At 37.6% G+C, this 21,336-nt stretch overlaps 1 protein-coding gene across 2 annotated transcripts in view; it reads right to left on the bottom strand.

Moving 5' to 3' along the window:
- Window positions 1-469: 469 nt before the first annotated feature.
- The window catches only part of DEPDC1B (DEP domain containing 1B), a 70,889-nt gene continuing 50,022 nt past the window's right edge, over window positions 470-21,336 (bottom strand). Inside the window, exons 8-11 of one of the 2 annotated variants that reach the window (XM_059694580.1) lie at window positions 8,729-8,895; window positions 6,589-6,765; window positions 4,627-4,812; window positions 470-1,681 (exon numbers count right to left, since the gene is read on the bottom strand). In XM_059694580.1, coding sequence (XP_059550563.1) covers window positions 1,520-1,681; window positions 4,627-4,812; window positions 6,589-6,765; window positions 8,729-8,895 — 692 coding nt within the window. In that variant the 3' untranslated portion in view covers window positions 470-1,519. Of the gene's footprint in view, window positions 1,682-4,626; window positions 4,813-4,840; window positions 5,301-6,588; window positions 6,766-8,728; window positions 8,896-21,336 lie in introns of those variants that run through there. The other variant, XM_059694581.1, reaches the window with a different exon arrangement.

Genomic DNA, 21,336 nt, shown 5'->3' with positions numbered 1-21,336 from the left:
GATAGTCCATAATCCAAGTGTACCACTATTTGCAAAAGCATAAAGTAAGCAAAAAAAAAAATAAAAAAAAATGGACAAAGCACCCTCCTAAAGGCTAGTACAAAAGCCAAAATCTCACTTCTTTTTTTTTTTTTTTAAATGTATTTTATTGATTTTTTACAGAGGAAGGGAGAGGTACAGAGAGTTAGAAACATTGATGAGAGAGAAACATCGATCAGCTGCCTCCTGCACACTCCCCACTGGGGATGTGCCCACAACCAAGGTACATGCCCTTGACCAGAATCGAACCTGGGATCCTTGAGTCCGCAGGCCGACGCTCTATCCACTGAGCCAAACTGGTCAGGGCAAAATCTCACTTCTTATTCTATCATAGAAATAAATGACTAATATGAGAACAGTGGCCAAGGCAATATGTCAAGCATTTGAAAAATACTTAAATGCCAAAAAAACCCATAAAACACCATGTACAGTATTTTTAAAAAACCAAACAGTATTTATTTATATTCTATTTACTTTCAGAAGAATGAGGAAGCTAGGGGAAACATATTTATAAAGAAGGTAGTTTCATTTTACTTAACCCATTTGTGTTTCTCATGAAACAACAAAGATTTGACTTACAATCACATGTCTAAAGGGAATGAAAGCATTTATCCTGTTCAGTTTTCCATCTCTAGCCATGACTGAAATTATACCACTGCAGTCAGATGAAAATCTACTCCACTTCCAAGTAAACACCAACTAATATATATGTTATAAAAGAACCAGCTTTAGTAAATCTGTCATAGCAGCCAACAAACCTTCAATAAAAGATACAGATATCATAACACAGGACATTTAAGACTCTTTGTGTAACAGTGAAAATCAGAATTTGCACAGGAAATATCATAATTGGCTATTAAGTCAATAGCATCACAGTAATGGTACCCAGTGTCTTCTTATTCAAGTATATACACTATTTCTAAGACTTGGTTATAACAAAGACATCAGTAAATAGGATGTACACACAATTATTTCACAAACACCATGAAAAACAACAAATAAAAATAGCCTTGAATTTTCTAATGATTACAAATATGTTAACATTACTATATATTTCATAATGTTTAACTGATTTGTATACTTTAAATCTAGCAATGAGTTTTAAAAAAATACTGATAATGGCTCAACATGGTTTTTTGTGTGTGTCTTTTTAATGTCTTTTTATTGATTTCAGAGAGGAATGGAGAGGGAGAGAGAGATAGAAACACTAATGATGAGAGAGAATCATTGATCGGCTGCCTCCTACACGCCCCCACACTGGGGACTAAACTGGCAAGCCAAGCATATGCCCTGATCGGGGATTGAACCATGACCTCCTGGTTCATAGGTCGACACAACCACTGAGCCATGCCAGCTGGGCAACTCAACATGTTTTGAAGTCAGATCATATTTATATTTCAGTAGTCTGTATTTTCTGCTCCTCTTTCTTCCACCCATTTATTCAAAACAACGTCTGAGATCTCCACTGGCTGTGAAAGTATTACATCCGAAAACTTCTAGTTCTTTGAAATGGTTGGAAAGGGTTTTTTAGTGCCCACATTAGCATCTGTGGTTTTGGTTTTGGTTTTTCGGGAAACAGAAGTGCTTCACTTTCTGGTGTGGGAAATCGTTCTTGGTAGACTTCAGGGTAGGATTTTTGAAACTAAAAAAAAAAGAGAGAGAGAGAGAGAGATCTACAATGAACCCAGAAAACAGGTAAGAGTCAATAAAATTGGGCAATCTAATTTTATAATGAGTTTCTGACCCCATATTTTCCTGTTCTTGTTTTGTTTTATTGTTGTTTTCCATCCAAAAAAAAAAAGAACAGATCACAGTCAAATTTACTTGAACACAAATCCATTTTTTATGTTGAATCATTTGATTTCACTTTCTATAAATCGAATTCACCTTTAATTTGATCCAACATTCAAATAAACTTCTCATTTAAGTCACGTCTTATATTTCCCCCACTGCCAACTGTAAATCAACCTTACTTTAAAAATAATAATTAACTCTGACCTGAAAATAACATGTTCTAAATAATTAAAATTTGGTCAAACTCCTTCCACCATTTCTTAGCCCACCTGCTTCTCCCCAAATTGAAAACAATGTAGTATATATTATATTATGAAAAGCTTAAAAAGAGGCAATAAGTTTTTCCTCTGCTCCTCACCACTGAACTCTTCTCCAAAATGACTGAGGAAAATATGATTGGGGATCCAGAACTCCAGTGCTCTGTATATAATCCTATACCTATGGTGTGATCAGGAGTCAAGCTATACAGGATTCAGTCTTTAAAAATAAAAACCATTCATTTAACCTTGGATCGATATTTTAAGAATGGTCATAGTAAACATATTTTTGAGGTGAAAACAACTGTCTGAAACCCTAAGCCATGTTGTTTAATAGGAAATTTCGTGATGCCTGAGGCAAGAAACCAATTTGACACTGGCTATCTAAAACCAAAGGCTTTTAATTTCTAGACATTTTATATTTGTAAATTCAGTGTGATTTCAAAGAAATCTGTCCTCATTTAATAGCTTCTCTAAATTTAAAGTAATTTCTCTACTAACTCATATCATATGCCACATATCAAAATAAGACAAATATTAGAGAATAAATGGTAAAAGATGTACTTTGGAAAATAAAGATGTGGGAAATTAACCACAACCTACACGTGTAAATCACTGAGACTTCTGGAATAGATTAACTAAACAATATACTTTCAAAATTGCTATCTCAGAAGATGAGATTTGCACGAAACCCTTTAAAATAGAGAATTAAAAAAAAACCATAAGAACTATAGGGAGAATAAATTACTAATAAAGAATATCACTTTTTACTCGGAAAACTATAGGACACTGAAAAAAGGGATAGAGGAAGACATAAATAGATGGAAGAACATACCGTGTTCATGGATTGGTAAAATCAACATCATTAAAATGTCCATACTACCCAAAGCAATCTACAGATTCAACACACTCCCCATTAAAAACCAATGGCATATTTCACAGACCTAGAATGAATTCTCCAAAAATTCATCTGGAATAAAAAAAAGACCCCAAATAGCTGCAGCAATCCCGAGAAAGAAGAACAAAGTAGGAGGGATCTTAATACCAGATATCAAGCTGTATTACAAAGCCACTGTTCTCAAAACTGCCTGGTACTGACACAAGAACAGACATATAGATCAATGGAATAGAATAGAGAACCCAGAAATTGACCCAAACCATTATGCTCAATTAATATTTCACAAAGGAGGCAAGAACATACAATGGAGTCAAGACAGTCTCTTCAATAAATGGTGTTGGGAAAAATTGGGCAGATACATGCAAAAAATGAAACTAGGCCACCAACGTACACCATACACAAAAATAAACTCAAAATGAATAAAGGACTTAAACATAAGACGGGACACCATAAAAATATTAGAGGAATCCACAGGCAGCAAAATCTCAGACATATGCCAAAGCAGTATCTTCACCAATACATCTCCTAGGGCAATGGAGGCTAAAGAGAAAATGAACAAATGGGACTACATCAAAATAAAAAGCTTCTGTACAGCAAAAAAAAACCCATCAACAAAACAACAAGAAAGCCCACTGCATGAGAGAACATATTTGCCAATGTTATCACTGATAAGGTTTTAATCTCCAACATTTACAGGGAACTCATACAACTAAACAAAAGGAAGATAAACAACCCAATCAAAAAATGGGCAACGGACCTAAATAGACACTTTTCGGAAAAGGACAGAAGAAAGGCCAAGAGACATATGAAAACATGCTCAAAGTCACTAATCATCCAAGAGATGCAAATCAAAACGACAATGCAGTACCATCTCAAACCTGTCAGAATGGCTATCGTCAATAAATCAACAAACGACAAGTGCTGGCGAGGATGCGGAGAAAAGGGAACCCTCGTGTACTGCTGGTGGAAATACAGACTGGTACAGCCACTGTGGAGAACAGTATGGAGTTTCCTCAAAAACACTAAAAATGGAACTCCCATTTGACCCAGTGATCCCACTTCTAGGAATATATCCCAAGAAAACAGAAACACCAATCAGAAAGGATATATGCACCCCTATGTTCATAGAAGCACAATTCACCATAGCTAAGATTTGGAAACAGCCTAAGTGTCCATCAGCAGATGAGTGGATTAGAAAACTGTGGTACATCTACACAATGGAATACTACGCTTCGGTAAAAATGAAGGAATTCTTACCATTTACAACAGCATGGATGGAACTGGAGAGCATTAGGCTAAGTGAAATAAGCCAGTCAGAGAAAGATAAATATCACATGATCTCACTCATTTGTGGAATATAAAGAACAACATAAACTGATGAACAAAAACAGATCCAGCGACAGAGAAGTATTGATCAGACCGCCAAACCTCAGAGGGAAGGTAGGGGAGGGTGGGGGTAAGGGGGAGAGATCAACCAAAGGACTTGTATGCATGCATATAAGCCTAACCAATGGACACAGACACCGGTGGGGGGTGGGAGGGGATGAGGGCATGAGTGGGAGTGGTGAGGGGGCAATGGGGGATAAGGACACCTACCTTAATCAATAAAGAGAAAAATAGAAAGAATATCCCTTTTACCTGCTTCAATTTTTTCTTCTTCTCTTTTCTGGAGAGCTTGGCATCTGTTATGACCTCCTCCAACAAAGCTGCCAGAGGTTCCTGAGAGCCGTATGCTCTTTGGTATTCAAATTCCTCTGGACTAATTTGACGACAAAATGATGGAGCAGATAAAGTGATATCCATGTCGGCTCCTGGGTATTTTATCTGAGGCAAAAGGATTAGTAGAGAAAAAAAAGTGTATTTTCAAATAAATTACAAAAATTTGTTTAGATTAAACACAATTTACAGCACATGTCATTCCTCAATTTTAACTGGGGAAAACTCTTAATTAATAATGTCTGAAATTGAAACATAAACTAAACAAGTTGACTCTAAAATGATTCAAAACAAAAAACAATGTTGGACACACAGTGAATTATCAGGTTCCTTCCCCATCTGAAGAGTCTAGTGTTCCCTTCCTTGCACACTTTAGCCCAGCTGTCATGGAGAGGGAAGTCCTACAACCATGGTCAAATATGTGAATAGTGAGAATCAATTGAAAACAACAAATGTGCAGACACTGTACAGGGCAAAGGGAGAAGTAAGAGGAAAGATGATACCAAAACCCGTGAATAAGTGAGCATCCATAAAAAATACTTAACTTCAGAGTCCAAGAGGGTCATCTTCTCAAAAATAGAGCATCTATTGTTCTTCTGCAGTGAATAAAATTGCAGCTATTCACTTCTTTGGCTTAAGATAGTTTTCCAGAAGCCACAGTTAAAAATAAGTGTTGCCAAGAAGAGTAGTACATTAAGTACAGTCCATGCCTCAACATCAGTTTACCAAATCAGTTAGAGACAACCTAAGAGAGACAGACCAGAACCAGAAGGGAAAGACAGGATACTTCCTTTTTATTTACCTAGGACTCACCCTTTATTCTGGCCAGTAAAACCAGGAAAGGGCTGGAATAAAGGGTGAGTCCTAGGTAAAAGGAGAAAAACACCAGATATCTATCATTAAAGGGCACAACAGGGAGAAGAGGGTTGCAAATAAGGTTGATAGAAGACTGGTGTAAAAAACAATGCCTGCCTCACAACTGATCCCAGGTCAGCCTGAAACTGCCCCCAGATTGAGGAACCTCAAAAAGCACTTTAGTGAAGAAGAGGTCGAGCCATTCTGAAGGAACCAAGCAGAATTTCTGCCAAGACTTTTTACCAAAAGTTTCTGCTCCTACAGGCTGACAAACAAACCCCATTTTAGGGTCCACATAATATAGCAACAACAACGATGATAGCACTCCCTTTCAAAGAGGTACCTACCATGTCAGACAGTTGTGCAAGGTGTTTTACAGTAATCCATAATTTAGTATTATACTGTGTAATACTTCACAACCACTTTATACAGCATGTGTGGCCCATTTTAATAACTGAAGAAACTAAAATTGAGAGAGGTTAAGGGATTTTCCCAGAGCCACACAACAAGGGAAGATGGGGAGCCAGGAGTTTGACCCAGGTCTTTATGGCTCTTGTTCGCCTACCACACCATGTTCTGAAGTGAGGCAGTATGTATGGGAGTTAGGGGCACTGATTCTGGAGACTGATCTCATCAGTTTGAATCCTGGCACTGTGACCTTGGACTAGTTGCTTAAGTTCTCTGCCAAGACTTTCTCATCCAAAAAATATAACAACAGTATGTAGGCTGCAGGGCTATTAAGAATGAAGACATGTATTTCATATAAATAATTTCCATCAGGAAGTATATGTAGACTCTGAACAAATTCACTTAAGGAGTTTGCAATCAAAAGTATGTGGTTTTGATTGACATAACAAAACCAAGTAGGCAACCCACGAATTTTCAGTGATAACAAACTTGTATGCTTACTATGTGCCAAGCCTTGTTGTAAGCACCTTGTACATATTAATTCACTTAGGCCTCATAACATAAACTCCCAAGAAGCCTAGCTGACAATTTCATAGGATTTGAGAATATCCCTTCCTTTACCTGAACTCTTCGTAGGTGAGCCACACGCTCCTCTACGGAGGTCTGCAAGGCCAAAGGGACTTTCAGAATATCTTGGTAATTGTCCATCAGAAATGTTACCAACCTAGCAGCTAATAACTCATCCAAGTCCACTTCATCCTTGGAGCACAAGATGCAATGGGAAAATGTCTGGATCATCTAAAAGAAGAAAAAAAAAGGTGGGGAGATTTTTAAATAAATACCAATGAATTTTTTCCCTATTCTGAATTGAGTACGATCTTAATTTGCAAAAAGCAAATGTGACTAGTCAGTGAGAAATGGCCCACAGCACAGGGTGAACATCCTACATGGCACTTAGCCACACCTGGTCATCTCACATGTATTGATTTTCTCATTAATCAGCATGAGCAGAATGTGCATCGCATCTCACAGAGACTTAGCAGACATGCTTGTCTGAAGGCTTTTAAACTCCTTTCACAGATGATTTTAAATATGTATATTTAAACAAATTCCGAAAATTATCATTACCACCATGACCTTGATCATGTAGCACTTTTAAGTTCGGTGTACTTTATAGCCACTTAGTCTGATAATATCCTAATTACATCATTGATTTTTTTTTTTAATCATTGTTTTTTATCAATTTAGTTGCACAGTTTTATGGGTCTCAAACACTATATATTTTCCTAGTTAACTGTTATTTTCTCTAGGATTTTTAATGTACATTTCAGTGACCCTGAAGAAAACCATGAGACTTTACAAGAAGTGTATTAAGTGATAAGACCCTTTATGGTAAGCAGAAATATAAAAAATATTATAGCAGGCCCTGGCGGGTTTGGCTCAGTGGATAGAGCATCGGCCTGTGGACTGAAGGGTCCCGGGTTCGATTCGGACCAAGGGCACATGCCCGGGTTGTGGGCTTGATCCCCAGTAGGGGGCATGCGGGAGGCAGCCGATCATTGATTCTCTGTCATCATTGATGTTTCTATCTCTCTCCCTCTCCCTTCCTCTCTGAAATCAATAAAGAAATATATTAATTTAAAAAAATATTATAGCAGCTACTTCCACAGAATTCATATTAACTACTCCATTTTTAATGCTATCCTTTGGATGGATTTTCTTAGTAATTTTATTGCTGACGATTGTATTTCAAAACCTATAAATGTAATTCTGTCTAATAAGACATCACTTTATCAATACTGCAGATGACACTTGATCTTCATTCACATTTATGTGCACAGAGACTCTGTACTGGGAGACTACGGACCCCAGGGTACCCATGAATGCCTTGAAATTGTACACACGTGTTCTTCTGGAGAATATGTACAAACTTTTCTTCAGCTTTTCAGAAAAGTCCACTAGCCTCCCTACCAACTCCTTCCCCAAAAAGGACAGGAATCACTCCCCTGGGCACTGAGTACTCTTCTTATCTTACTCCACACTTCTAAAACTGGGCCAGTGGACCCCAAGGGTACACAGGGTTCACCAGGAAATGGGAATAACATATACACACCAACGAAGCATCAATTTCACTCTAAGACTTTTAGATAACTTAGAAATTTAGCTAATTAGCGATTCCAAACATAAACCCTATTTTAAAACACATGCTGACATTACAAAGTAGAATTTAAAATTACTCAATTTTAAGCAAAATTGAGCATATTTTAAGAAAAACCCTCATTCACGGACCCTTAGGTCATACCCCAGGAGATACAAGTTCTCCTTCTCCTTCCCAGTTGTCTGGTCCAATTCCACATTTTGCTTCTTCCCTCATTAATCCCTTTATATGCTGCATCTCTCCTACTGGTTATAGTAACAATGACTCTGCAACCCTTTTAACCTGTAGGAGAGAGTGTTGTTTTCTTGAGAGATCACTTATCCTTTCTGTCCACCCTTCCTTCTCTTTGTGTTGACAGTAGACAGGATACAGCAGGTATCTTTACACTCAGAGTCTGCCCCTACTCACTTTTTCTTTTATTATGTTCTTTAAGACACTAAGACCAAAAGCACAATACCAGTCTGGGTGGATTCCAAGCCATGGCTCCGTAAGCAAGTCTGCCATGTACTAGTATCTTCCTCTGCTTGCCAAACTAGTACACTTTACTCAGGTGAATTTTATTCCAAAAACTCAAGTCATGTTAGATGTTAGAACTCAACCTACCAGTGTTCGGGTGCCAAGGCCATCACCAAGTGGTGGCATCTCCTTATTTGAGCAGATCCTTGTCATCATCTTCATCAACAGCTGTAACTTTCTCCTATTTTCAGGTGGCAGGAGGAGGCAGCAAATCTGAAATGCTTCAATGGCCATTTTCTCCTCCTGTAACAAACCTGATTTAGAAAAAAAGTTTTTAATCTTAAAAATCTATAGCTTACTTGACTCTATAAAGTTCACATTTTTATAAAATATACATTACTAAAATTATGTAGAACATGTTTACATATTCAACTACTGGGCCAATTGATTATAGATCCATGGTCATTCACAAATTAGCACAAAAAATACAAACCATCAATTAGTATTGAACAAATACAGCCATTTTCCCCTCCACACCACTGACAGATATAACTGAATTTTCATAGCATTCTTTCCCACTGAACCAAGAGCAGTCAGATTGAGCATAGTCTAACACCTAACCCCCATGAGCAAGAACATGAATGTGCCAACACGTCCCTGAATTCTCCCCCTTCATTATTTCCTCATGACAAGCAGATCACCATCTTACATGATTCTCAGACTAAATAGTAGAACTAATGCTCCTATGGTAAATCCATTGCCAAATAGCTCTGCTTCTAAGTAACACCTGTCCAATAACCCTTCCTCCCTCTTAAGCATTTTTTTCTGGTTAAGGGGGCTGATTCGATTATGCTACATGCCATTCCTCTGCACCCAGTATGATTTTGCTAAAAATTCTAATATTGTGTGCTCTTTATCCCTATTTGTCCCTGGACACAGCCATTGCAAGCTCAATACAGAGATTAAACTGCTTTCACCAATTTACTAACCCATATCCAACCTCTTCAAGTTTCTAGTCTCTGACTTCAAGGCAAAATCATATTTCATTTTCCATAAATACTTTCTGACCATTTATGGTATGTCAGAAACTATGCTGGGTCCTGGAATTTAAAAAAAAATATGCCAGGTCCCTTTCCTGTAAAAAGGAGAGACCCACAAAAAATAAGTGACAAAATATAAATGTAAGAGATGCGCTTCAAGAGACATTTGCAAGAGGCATATCAGAGGAATGCTAAGTCACTCAATATGAATGCAGTGTAGGCTTTGAGGGTAAGGGCTTAGTGTAGAAGTGAAGCTAAAATTACTGCAGAGACAAGATCTTAGAAACCCTAAATACCAGATTAAAGAGCTTGGGTTTTATCCCAAGGGCAATGGACAAGCCTGGAGAGAAAGGAGGAAGGAGGAGGGAACTTTTATATACAAGTTCAGAACCTAAATGTTCACCAGAAATACTGCTGCTGATTATCATTATCATTTGTATAGATCTGCTTTTAATTCTACATAATCAAATCCATGAAAAGAAAAAAAGGTTTATGACCACATTTTAATTTATTCTTTCATTTATCTAATAAATATTTGTTTAAGCCCTGCATATATTCCAGGAACTGTTTTAGAAAGGATACAGCGGGGAAATAAAATAAAATCCTGTCTGACCTCATGGAACTCCCTTCCCAACAGATAATGAGCACAGACATATAAATATGATGTGAGGTGGAAAAATGCTGTTAAGAAAAATAAAGAAGAAAAGAAGCTGAGGAGTGATGGGGGTTTGGGCGCTGCCCCCTGTCACACTGATCCCGGTGCCGGGAGGCCTCTAAGCTCCGCTGATCCCGGTGCTGGGAGGCATATTACCCTTTTACTATATAGGGTAGAGGCCTGGTGCATGGGTGGGGGCTGGCTGGTTTGCCCTGAAGGGTGTCCTGGATCAGGGTGGGGGTCCCCACTGGGGTGCCTGGCCAGCCTGGGTGAGGGGATGATGGCTGTTTGCAGCTGGTCACACACCCTTCAGGGTGGGGGTCCCCACTGGGGTTCCTGTCCTGTTTGGGTGAGGGGCTGAGGGCTGTTTTCAGGCTGGGACTGAAGCTCCCAACTGCTCCTTTTTTTCTTTTTTCTTTTTTATTCTGGGCCAGATTTAGCTCTGGCTCCAGCTCTGAGGCCTCAGCTGCTGAAAGTAGGTATCTGGTTTGTTTAGGTTCTATAATTGAAACTCTGTATCAACTCCAGCTCTGAGATCCCAGCCAGCTAAAAGCTGGTTTCTGGGGTTTTGTTTAGCTTCTATATTTGTTCCAATGTTTCTTAAACTTCAGGCTCAGAGGCCGGCAAGGCAGGCGGGGAACATTGGTTTCCTCCGTCACTGAAGCAAGCAAGCCTCATGTTAGTTTCAAGCTGCCTGGCTGCCGGCCGCCATCTTGGCTGGCAGTTAATGTGCATATCACCCTGATTAGCCAATGGGAAGGGTAGCGGTCGTACGCCAATTACCATGTTTCTCTTTTATTAGATAGGATTCCTAAAAATCATAGAACTCATGATAGAGGAAACCTCAAAAGTAGTCAGAGGAAAAAAGGACACATTATGCCCAGAGGAACAAAAATAAGGAATCATCATAGACAACTTTAAAGTGCTGAAAGAAAACTTTTAACACAGAATTTTATATCCATTGAAAATATCTTTCAGAAATAAGTCAAAACAAATACTTTTCAGAGCTCTCTTTCCCCCCCTCCAAAAACGCACAGAATTTGTTTCCCAATAGACCTATACTATAAAAAATATTAAGGAGACTTTTCAAGCAAAAGGAAAATGTTATCAGATGAAAACCTGGATCTACACAAAGAAATGAAGAATACCAAAAGAGATTAATATGTGGGTAGATAAAACTTGCTTTATGTTTCTTAATTTCTTTGAAGGAAAAATATCTGTTTAAAGAAAAAAATAACAATGTGTAGTAGGATTTATAAAGTGTTATTAAAAAACATATGTAGGACTATAATGTATGGAACAATAGTACAAAGGGAAAAAATGAAAAAATATTATTGCAACGTAGTAACATTATATGTGAAATAATATAATATTTAAAGGTAGGCAAAGATTTTTTTAGACAGAAAAAGAATGAACCATAAAAGAAAATTATAAAATGCATTTCATCAAAATTAAAAATTTTTGCTTTATATTTATTACTTTTAATAAATATTTTTTTATTTCAGAGTGGAAGGGAAAGGGAAAAAGAGATAGAAACATCAATGATGAGAGAGAATTATTGATTAGCTGTCTCCTGCATGCCCTCCACTGGGGTTCAAGCTCTGTCCCTCTCCCTTCCTCTCTCTAAAAAATCAATAAAAACGTATTTTTAAAAATCTTAGAATTATAGAAGCTCCTTGTGAAAGACAGAAAGACTTCATGAGACACACAAATTAATTTGACAAAGTAAAACACAAAAGCTCTTTATCATGTGATTAAAATCAAAGACAAGTCACAGACTATGAAATGGTATCTGTCAGACTGAAGGTAAAAAAAAGACTACTAACATTCAGAATATATATTTTAGAATGACAAAAAGAGAAAGAAAAAAATAGGTAAAGGATAAAAAAAATCTTTCACCCAAGAAGAAACCCACATAACCAATAAATAGCAATAAGATTCCTTTCCAGATTAGAAAAATTAAAAAACTTGATGAAACCAAGTATCAGTAAGGAAATGGTCAAATAGGAGTATAATGCTAATGGGTTCGTAAATTGCTGGAACCACTCTGGAAAGCAATTTGCTAAATATTTTGCTTCTACATACAGAACATATGCAAAATCTATTGTTAAATTGGGGAGGATGGGCACATGGATGTATTTTATATTAGTCTCTGTTCTGCCAATTTAACACCACCACCATCTCTCAAATAGTATTTTGGTGGAAATCAAATTGCAGGGTTCCTTTTTTAAGTGCTATTTAAGAACATTTTTTTTATGAGCCATACCTCCAATAATAATGAACACATCTAACACTAGGTCTTGGCTTCTAAATATCACTTTACTAAAAGGACCAAGAATCCTTGAAGAAATGGCTGGTTCCAAGGCTTGGAAAAGAAAGTATAAGATGAGCCTGTAGTGCCAGTGCTGTAAGAATGATGGGGATGTGGTAAAAGGATGTGAGCCAGTTTGAGGAGCCTCCTTCAGGGATCCTATCTAATAATAGACAAACATGGTAATTGACCATACCTTCGCTACGCCTCCCATTGGCTAATCAGTGTGATATGCAAATTAACTGCCAACAAAGATGGCGGCTAATTTGCATGCTGCAGGCAGATCCTGCTGCGCCGCCCCACATGTGGCTGGCAGCAGCGCGATCCCCAGCCACTGGCCGCCACAGCACAAGATCCTGGCCTGCCGTGTGCGGGACAGGGCAAGCGGGGTGGGCGGCAGCGGGATCCTGAACCGCCGCCCGCCCCGGTCCGGGATCCGGGCCTGTCGTGTGTGGGGCGGGGTGGGCGGCAGCGAGATCTGAGTGGCTACCCAACCCAGCCCGGGATCCGGGCCTGCCATCTGCGACCGGGGGGGACGGGGCAGGCACCATGGGATTGCGTGTCCCATCTGCCACCAGGGGAGCGGGCCTAAGCCAGCAGGTGGTTATCGCCTGAGGGGTCCTAGACTATGAGAGGGCACAGGTTGGGCTGAGGGAAACCCGACCCTGCCAGTGCACAAATTTTTGTGCACCGGGCTTCTAGTTCTATGTATAACAGACTGCTTGATATTTACTGTCCTATATGTCACTGAGGCTGTTCAGTTTAGTCCCCATTCACAGGTCTTTTTTCTCTCCATACTTTGTTCAGGCTAGCTTTTATCTTAATACTTATGGCTATGTTAATACTTAAGTTCCTTGATTTTTTTTGCATTGTCTAATCTGTTCTTAATTCCATCCAATGAGATTTTCCTTTGCAATACTGTATTTTTTTAACTCCTAAAGTTCAATTTGGTTCTTATTTCTTTGTTGTTGTTTTTTTGTTTTTTGTGTTGTGTTTTTTTTTTATGAGACTATCTTTTTTTAAGTGTACAATTCAGTGGGTTTGTTCTCTTTGTGGGTTTGTGTGGGGGTTTTTAGTATATTCATGAAGCTATGCACCTAACCACTATTTCATTCAAAAAACATGTTTGTCATTCCAAAGAGAAATCCCCATTCCTATTAGCAGTTACTTCCCATAATCTTCTCCCCTGCCTCTGGAAACGAATAATTTCTGTCTCTACAGATCTATCTGTTCTGAACATTTCATATAATGAAATGATACAATATGTAATTTTGAATCTGGCTTCTTTCACTTAGAATAATGTCTTCACTATTCATCCATGTTATAGCATGTAACAGTATTTTACTCCTTTTTATGGCTGAATAATATTCCTTTGCGTGGATATACTACATTTTATTCATTCATCATGGGCATTTCAGCTGTTTCTACTTTTTGGCTATTCTAAGTAATGCTGCTATGAACATTCATGTACAAATTGTGTAGGCATATGTTTTCAATTATTTGGGGTATAAAACTAAAAGTGGAATTGCTGAATCAAATGATAACTCCATATTTAACTTTTTAAGGAACCGCCAAAAGTTTACAAAATGGCTGTGCCATTTTACATTCCCAATACTCTCAACAATAAAGATTTTTTAAAAAGAAGAGAGATTAGGTCATTTCCCCAAATGCACAGCTAGTTAGTGGTTTTGAGCCCATATAGTTTAGGGCATGGACTCCTAAATATTGTGCCACATTTTCCATGTGGTCAATTATTTCCTAAGGATAAGTGTCTAGAAGTAGAAATCCTGGTTCAAAGAGTAACACAAACATTTAATAAGAAGATAGTCAAAGAAAATACCATTCTACACTCTTCAATTTGGGGGCAAGGATTAGAGACAATAAAAAGCACAAAGAATTTCTGAACACAGCTAAAACTGAAACTGGCTCTTTTATACCAAGGAGGACACCTCAAAACAATTTCCTTGAGGGTTCAAAATGAAAGCCAGGTGATAACTACTGCTAGTTTCCTCTCATAAAGTAAAAAATAGAATGTAGTTTATGCCTGAAGAAACTCACACCACTTTAAAATGCTAATTTCACAATAGAAATGAAAAATTGAATATAACTCTATAACTCAATATGAGCCACAGTTAAAAGGCATTTTTAATCTAAGTGTAAAGAACAAACCATGTGTTGTTTTAGCTAAGCATAAAGGACAAACCATGCATAATATAAGCATCTGTCATAATGAACTATTAATACTAGTAATACGTGAGCAATATTATACTTTCTGAGAAGCTTTCACATTCATTAAATCCTCACAATCACCTTACTATATAGGTAGGTAGAGATAAAAGTTGGAGGTGTGTGTGTTTAAGTAGTTTACAACTAAAATTAAGAAATATATTTTACATCGTAACAATACATATGCATATTCATAGGTATATAAAACAATAATGTTTATAAAAATACCTACTCTTACTACATTTTATACACTCTGATATTTTATTATTATTCTACTAGAGGCCCGGTGCACGAATTTGTGTACCAGTGGGGTCCCTCGGCCTGGCCTGTGGGATCAGGCCGAACCCAGCTCTCCAACACCCAGAGGGGTCCCAGATTGTGAGAGGGCACAGGCCCACTGGAGCATGATCGGGGCCGGAGAGAAACACTGAAGGTTGGCCAGCTGGGGAGGGACTGTGGGAGGGCTCCAGGGTATGTCCAGCCTGTCTCGCTCAGCTGAACCCCAGCAGCAAGCTAACCTTTCGGTCGGGGCGTCTGCCCCCTGGTGGTAAGTGCACGTCATAGCGACTGGTTAACCCGTCAACTATCTGCCCCCTGGTGGTCAGTGCACATCATAGTGAGCGGTTGAGCGGCCATAGCATATCATTAGCATATTACACTTTGATTGGTTGAACAGCTGACTGGTCAACTGGATACTTAGCATATTAGGCTTTTATTATATAGGATGTCTTTTTTTATTTTTTAATGCTATTCTATCACACAGATTTCACATCCAACACCCAGTTTCTGAAATAATGGCTTAGGGAACTACTGAGTTTGAACTAAGACTCTTGTATAACAAACATCCAGGAATACACAGCCAGAAATCAGACATATACTCTGGTCTTGATTTTAGGAAATAGAGCTGAGATGAGGATAAGAACTGAAAATACTCAGCACATGGATAATTCATGAAGTGGTATGGATGTATCAAAGAGAAGATAAAAGGGCCGAGGTTTGATATATCTATAATAACTTAAGCCCTTCCTGGCATCTGGTCCCAAGGATGTTATTCTTCAGTCTGTTCAAATGCCAAAGCAGGACTCACTTTTAGTTCTGCCTTTGAATCTTGGAGTGCTATGTATTGCTATGTAGGAATACTTAGATTCTCAAAAATAATTTAATTTGTGCTCTCTATTTTTGTTTCCTAATTTCTTTCTCATTGCTGACCATTATCCTAATCTTTTTTCCCCCTTTCAATAAAAGCTTACTAACAAAAGCACACTACAGTATTAAAAAAAAAAGATCATAAGAGAACGCAGCTATAAAACACAGTTGAACTAAAGAGACATTTTCAGCAAGTATTTTCGGGTTCTTCAAGATCATAAAGTATTACTGATATTAAGGAGTGTCTTGGTTTTTTAGGTTCAGTTTTAAGAACTTCTGAAGAACATTAGCATTCTATTGTCATTTACAGACAAAGAGTTTTAATGTTGTAACTATTTTATTATTTTGATTCATTTCATTTTCCTAAAATGGAAGCTAAAAGAGTAACTTTCTCATCTTTCACCATTTCTACAATGTCATCATAAAAATACTGAATCTTCTTTCTCTCGAGAAAATTACATAGGCCTTCTGTAGCCCCATAGGTAATTTGTTTCCTTTTCAGAATGATATAATAGTGTTTATTTCAATCATAGATTGTAAAAATCCATCACAAATAATTTTACATAAAAATCTTCCTATCATTTGAAAGAAGAAATGACTAGATAGCAACATATGATTATCCTATCTTAGTTTATGCATTGTTCTAATTTTTGTAGTTTTTAAAACAAAAATAAAAGGTATTTATTTTTAGGCCTGGCCGGTGTGGCTCAGGGGTTGAGTGCTGACCTATGAACTAGGAGGTCACGGTTCAATTCCCAGTCAGGACACATACCCACGTTGCAGGCTCAATCCCCAGTGGGGGACATGCAGGAGGCAGCAGATCAATGACCCTCCTTCATCACTGATGTTTCTATATCTCTCTCCCTCTCCCTTCCTTTCTGAAATCAATAAAAATATATATTTAAAAAAAAAGATACTTTAGTAGGAAAATAAGTGTTGCCCATTGAACTAACTTTTATATCTATTAGTATGACAGGCATTACTGCCATTTATCAATGAGAAAACTGGGGCCCAAAGTCAATACAACTAGGTCAACAAACCACGTTACCTGAGTTTGGAAATGTTTTCAATGATGAAATAAGAATAAAATAATAAAAACATAATTAAAAATCCACCAAATCATCCGTGAGTTTTTTCAGTCATGAAAACATTTCAATATTTAGCTGTATTGAGGAATAATAAGTGTAAATAATTCAATACTCAAAGAAACCCAACTGTCCCTTAAGACAGAAATAAGTAAAATCAAAATCAATGAAAATTTATAATATTCTATATCATTAGAGATTAGGTGACACTTTGGCCATGATGACCTTCCCTTGTTGTCCTCCCTATCATTCCCCAATGGTTATATCAGAATTTTATTTTCAAATAATTAGGAAAACAAATTTTCATTTTTATAAAATAGACCCAATCATTCCACTAACATGTGTAATGTTAACAATAAGCTATTCCTTATGGGAGCCTCAAAAAAGAAGTGAAATATGAAGACTTTTAGAGAGCCTGGAGTTCCCAGAAAGGCCACTGGGCCCATGTATGTTCAGCCAGGGAACAAGAGATTCAAAAAGGGTTTGTTGCAGTTTTGAACAACCAAAGGAATAAAAAAAAATGTCAAGTTTCATTTTCACTGAAGATATAAGAAGGAAAAGGTTTATACTAAGCCTAAAGAATTCAGACTACACATCAATTGGAAAGAATACCCTGCCTAAAGAAAGACACAGCAAGAGAGACTATTTCTAGAGGCTTTTAAAGAAAGGCAAACAAGACGCCTTTGTGAATTGCTTAAAAGTGGATATAGATTCACCCACACACAAGATAATGCCCTCTCCTACATGAAGAGTCCCAATGCTTTAGCATATTTATGACTTCTCTTGCCTTTATGCTTAGAAAGTCCTTCATCTACCCCAACATCAGATAAATGTCAACTATATTTAAGAATTTGAATTTTTACATTTAATTCTCTAACACAGCTGGAATTTATCCTGCTGAATGGTGGGAGAAAGGTATTAAATTTTTTTCCAAAAGTTTTTTCAATCATCCTAGTGACTAACAGTATGCTTATAAATACCTTATGCGTTTAGTTATAACCAGGGAATACCTAGGCACTTCTCTAAATTTCCACCTTTAAGGAAGTACCTAATGTCACTTTTGCCAACAATCTTGACATAACAGTAGTCCTTACATTTGGAGGTGATTCAATATCCCTACCTTGGCCCAGCTGCATCTTTAAAAGCTCCCGTCATATGCAAGACCAAGGCCCTGAGAGCAGAGAGCATCACCAGTAAGAACTTTGGACTAAAATGGACAAGAGCCCTCTGTCTGATCAAGCACACTACCAAGGCACTCTCTGAAAAGAAGAAGAAAGAAGAAGGAAGAAAGAAGAAACAAAGAATAGAAAACTATCCTGATGGATATTTCTAGGTTAAAAACATAGGAGGAGATCTCAACCTATTGAGTAAGATGATCCAATATATAATCAGTCTATTGAATTTCAATGGCATTTTATAAACTTAACATTTAGTAAGAAGGGAACAACAAAGAGCTACTATCTCAGTCTTACAGCCTACTAGCAAATAAACCAGGAGTCTTGGGCTCAACTGCCTACAAAAACAGATAAATAGAATAAATGAGCAAAGGGGATTAAGTGAACTGGGCTTTAGAGTCTGAAAAGCAATGGGAGACTTGGCAAACTGGAATTCATGTACCTGAAACACTTGCTCCTTCTAGTGGAGACACTACACAGCCGCAGCAGTTTGTGCCACTCAAAATTCAAGCCCAGAATTGCCAGATCCTCCCATTTCTCTAAAGAATCCAAAACTATAAATTCTTACATGAATTTCTTGTTTCTTAGAGTTTGGCAACTAATTAAATTTCTTTTCAAAACATACAGGCCACATGTATGTATGAGCCAGCCTGGCCCACAGAACACTACTGTGGAATTTCAGATTACACATGCAACCCATAAGGCACCCAATTTTCACAAGTACTCTACCCTGCTCCCATGCCCTATGTGCTCCCTTCCTATCTGCTGCCCCTTTCCTCAATATGCCAAATTAGTGCAAGCTTCACAGAATCTAGGGTGTGTGTGGAGTGTGAATAAAGGATGCTATCCTGCCTCATTCACCCAATTCAAGGATCAGATGAACTCTGATCTTAATACAAGGAACTGTCATTTTGGAAATAAAAACTAATTATTATGGACAGTTATGTTAGGTCAGACCACTGAGCCAAATTAAATCATTTTTTTTAAATTATAAAAGTAAAGAATAAGTCTTACATCTCTGAAAAGTCCTTTTTTTTTCTTTTAAGAACCCTTAGATGTCTTATTTCACATATCAAAAATGGTTAACTGCTCTCAGTGTCACAGCTTTGGCATTAGCTAGCATTATTTCATGCTAGAGGTCAAAGAATAGACCTCAAAAGAAATTCATTAACAAAACTGGAAATCATTTCCATTGAAAATGCTGTAGGATTTTTAGCTTCTACACAAAATTGATTACCTACTTTATTACCTAATGGTATCCTATTCCAATCAATGTAAGTCAAAACGTTTAAGGAATGGGTTAACCCTCCTGAGATTCAACCTACACATCTAGTTTGTAGATACACAGTTTCTAGATATCTTTTTCGACAGGGTCTAACAGGATTTCTATATTAAATAATCTTTGTTAATCATATAAACAAATTATAGCCTATCATAATCTAGAAGACTTTCTTCTTTTACTACATAAGGGTATGGTTTTTAATGCAGGGTGTCTCAAACATTCACTTAAGAAGGACTGCATCAGCCCTGCTAGTGGGGCCCAATGGTTGAGCGTTGACTTATGAACCAGGAGGTCATGGTATATTCCTGCTCAGGGAATATGCCCGGGTTGAGGCTACCCCAATGTGGGGTGTGCAGAAGGCAGCCAATCAGTAATTCTCTCATCATTGATGTTTCTACTATATCTCTCTCAGTCTCCCACTCTGAAATCAATAATGTGTCTCTGGAAACAGATTCACCCTTATGTACATGATTTATAATTGTTGTTTTTGTTTCTTATTATCAGGAAACCTACAAAATCTTACAATTTAAAGTACTGTGCTATGAGATCAGGTAAATTATTCACATATTGTTAATACTTTATTTTTCTAGGATACTATGGCAACATCCATACTTTCCAAGAAGGAAGTAACACTAAAAGAAGGAGAAAGGGGAAAAAAGAAAATGGGAAGATTGCTAACCCCACAATACTCAAATGCAAGAGTATTCTAATTCGTAAAAATTTACATAATAGAGGATGATACCCACACAATAGTCTGGTTATTAAAGCAAACCTTTCAACAAGAAAATAGTAGTATTTTTGAACAATCATAACAGCAAGAGGAAAATCTGGTTTCCTAAAAAAAGAAACAGTTTCAGAAAGACCCACAGCAAATGTTGATGTTTTTTTCCTTTTCACCGTGCTTTCTTTTATTTTTTTAATATATTTTTATTGATTTCAGAGAAGAAGGTAGAGGGAGAGAGAAATAGAGACATCAATGATGAGAAAGAATCACTGATTGGCTGCCTTCTGCACGCCCCCTACTAGGGGTCAAGCCTGCAACCCTGGCCTGTGCCCTTGACCAGAATTAAACTGGGACGCTTCAGTCCACAGGCCGATGATCTATCCACTGAGCCAAACGGGCTAGGGCTCACCATGTTTTCTTGACAGTGTAAATTCTGAAGAACAAATCTACGTGAGGAATAGCAACAAGTTTTATAAATGATCAAGTTACTATATTTTAAATGTCACAAATAACAAACAGCTCTATAAAAATCTTTTCCTTCCATAAAAATTAGATTTGTAAATGAAAATACACCTTTCAAACCTATTTATGACATCACAACCAGAGTAGCAGATTTACTCATGAACAGAAAATGTCAAATTTACATTCTTCTCTCTCAACTAACTCATACCTTTTTGTACAAAAATCACATACAACATATTATTCTTTCTTTTTTTTTCTTTTTTTAAATATATTTTATTGATTTTTTACAGAGAGGAAGGGAGAGGGATAGAGAGCCAGAAACATCGATGAGAGAGAAACACCGATCAGTTGCCTCCTGCACGACCCCCACTGGGGATGTGCCCGCAACCAAGGTACATGCCCCTGACCGGAATCGAACCCGGGACCCTTGAGTCCGCAGGCTGACGCTCTATCCACTGAGCCAAACCGGTTCTGGCATATTATTCTTTCTTAACAAATAATTAATAGTCCTTGCTTTGAGTTTCATAATAGAGCTTAACCATTTTCATTTCCCCCTTTAAGGGCAGGACACCAACTAGGCAAGTACCTTTTAGTTTTTATTTCAAAAACACTATGGAAGTTTGGCTAATGGGGTCTCATGATAATGAAA

Source organism: Myotis daubentonii, chromosome 4 (genome assembly GCF_963259705.1).
Source record: "Myotis daubentonii chromosome 4, mMyoDau2.1, whole genome shotgun sequence".
NCBI lineage: Eukaryota > Metazoa > Chordata > Mammalia > Chiroptera > Vespertilionidae > Myotis > Myotis daubentonii.
Note: the sequence above shows the minus strand (reverse complement) of the source record. Positions and strands in the feature narration are given on the sequence as shown.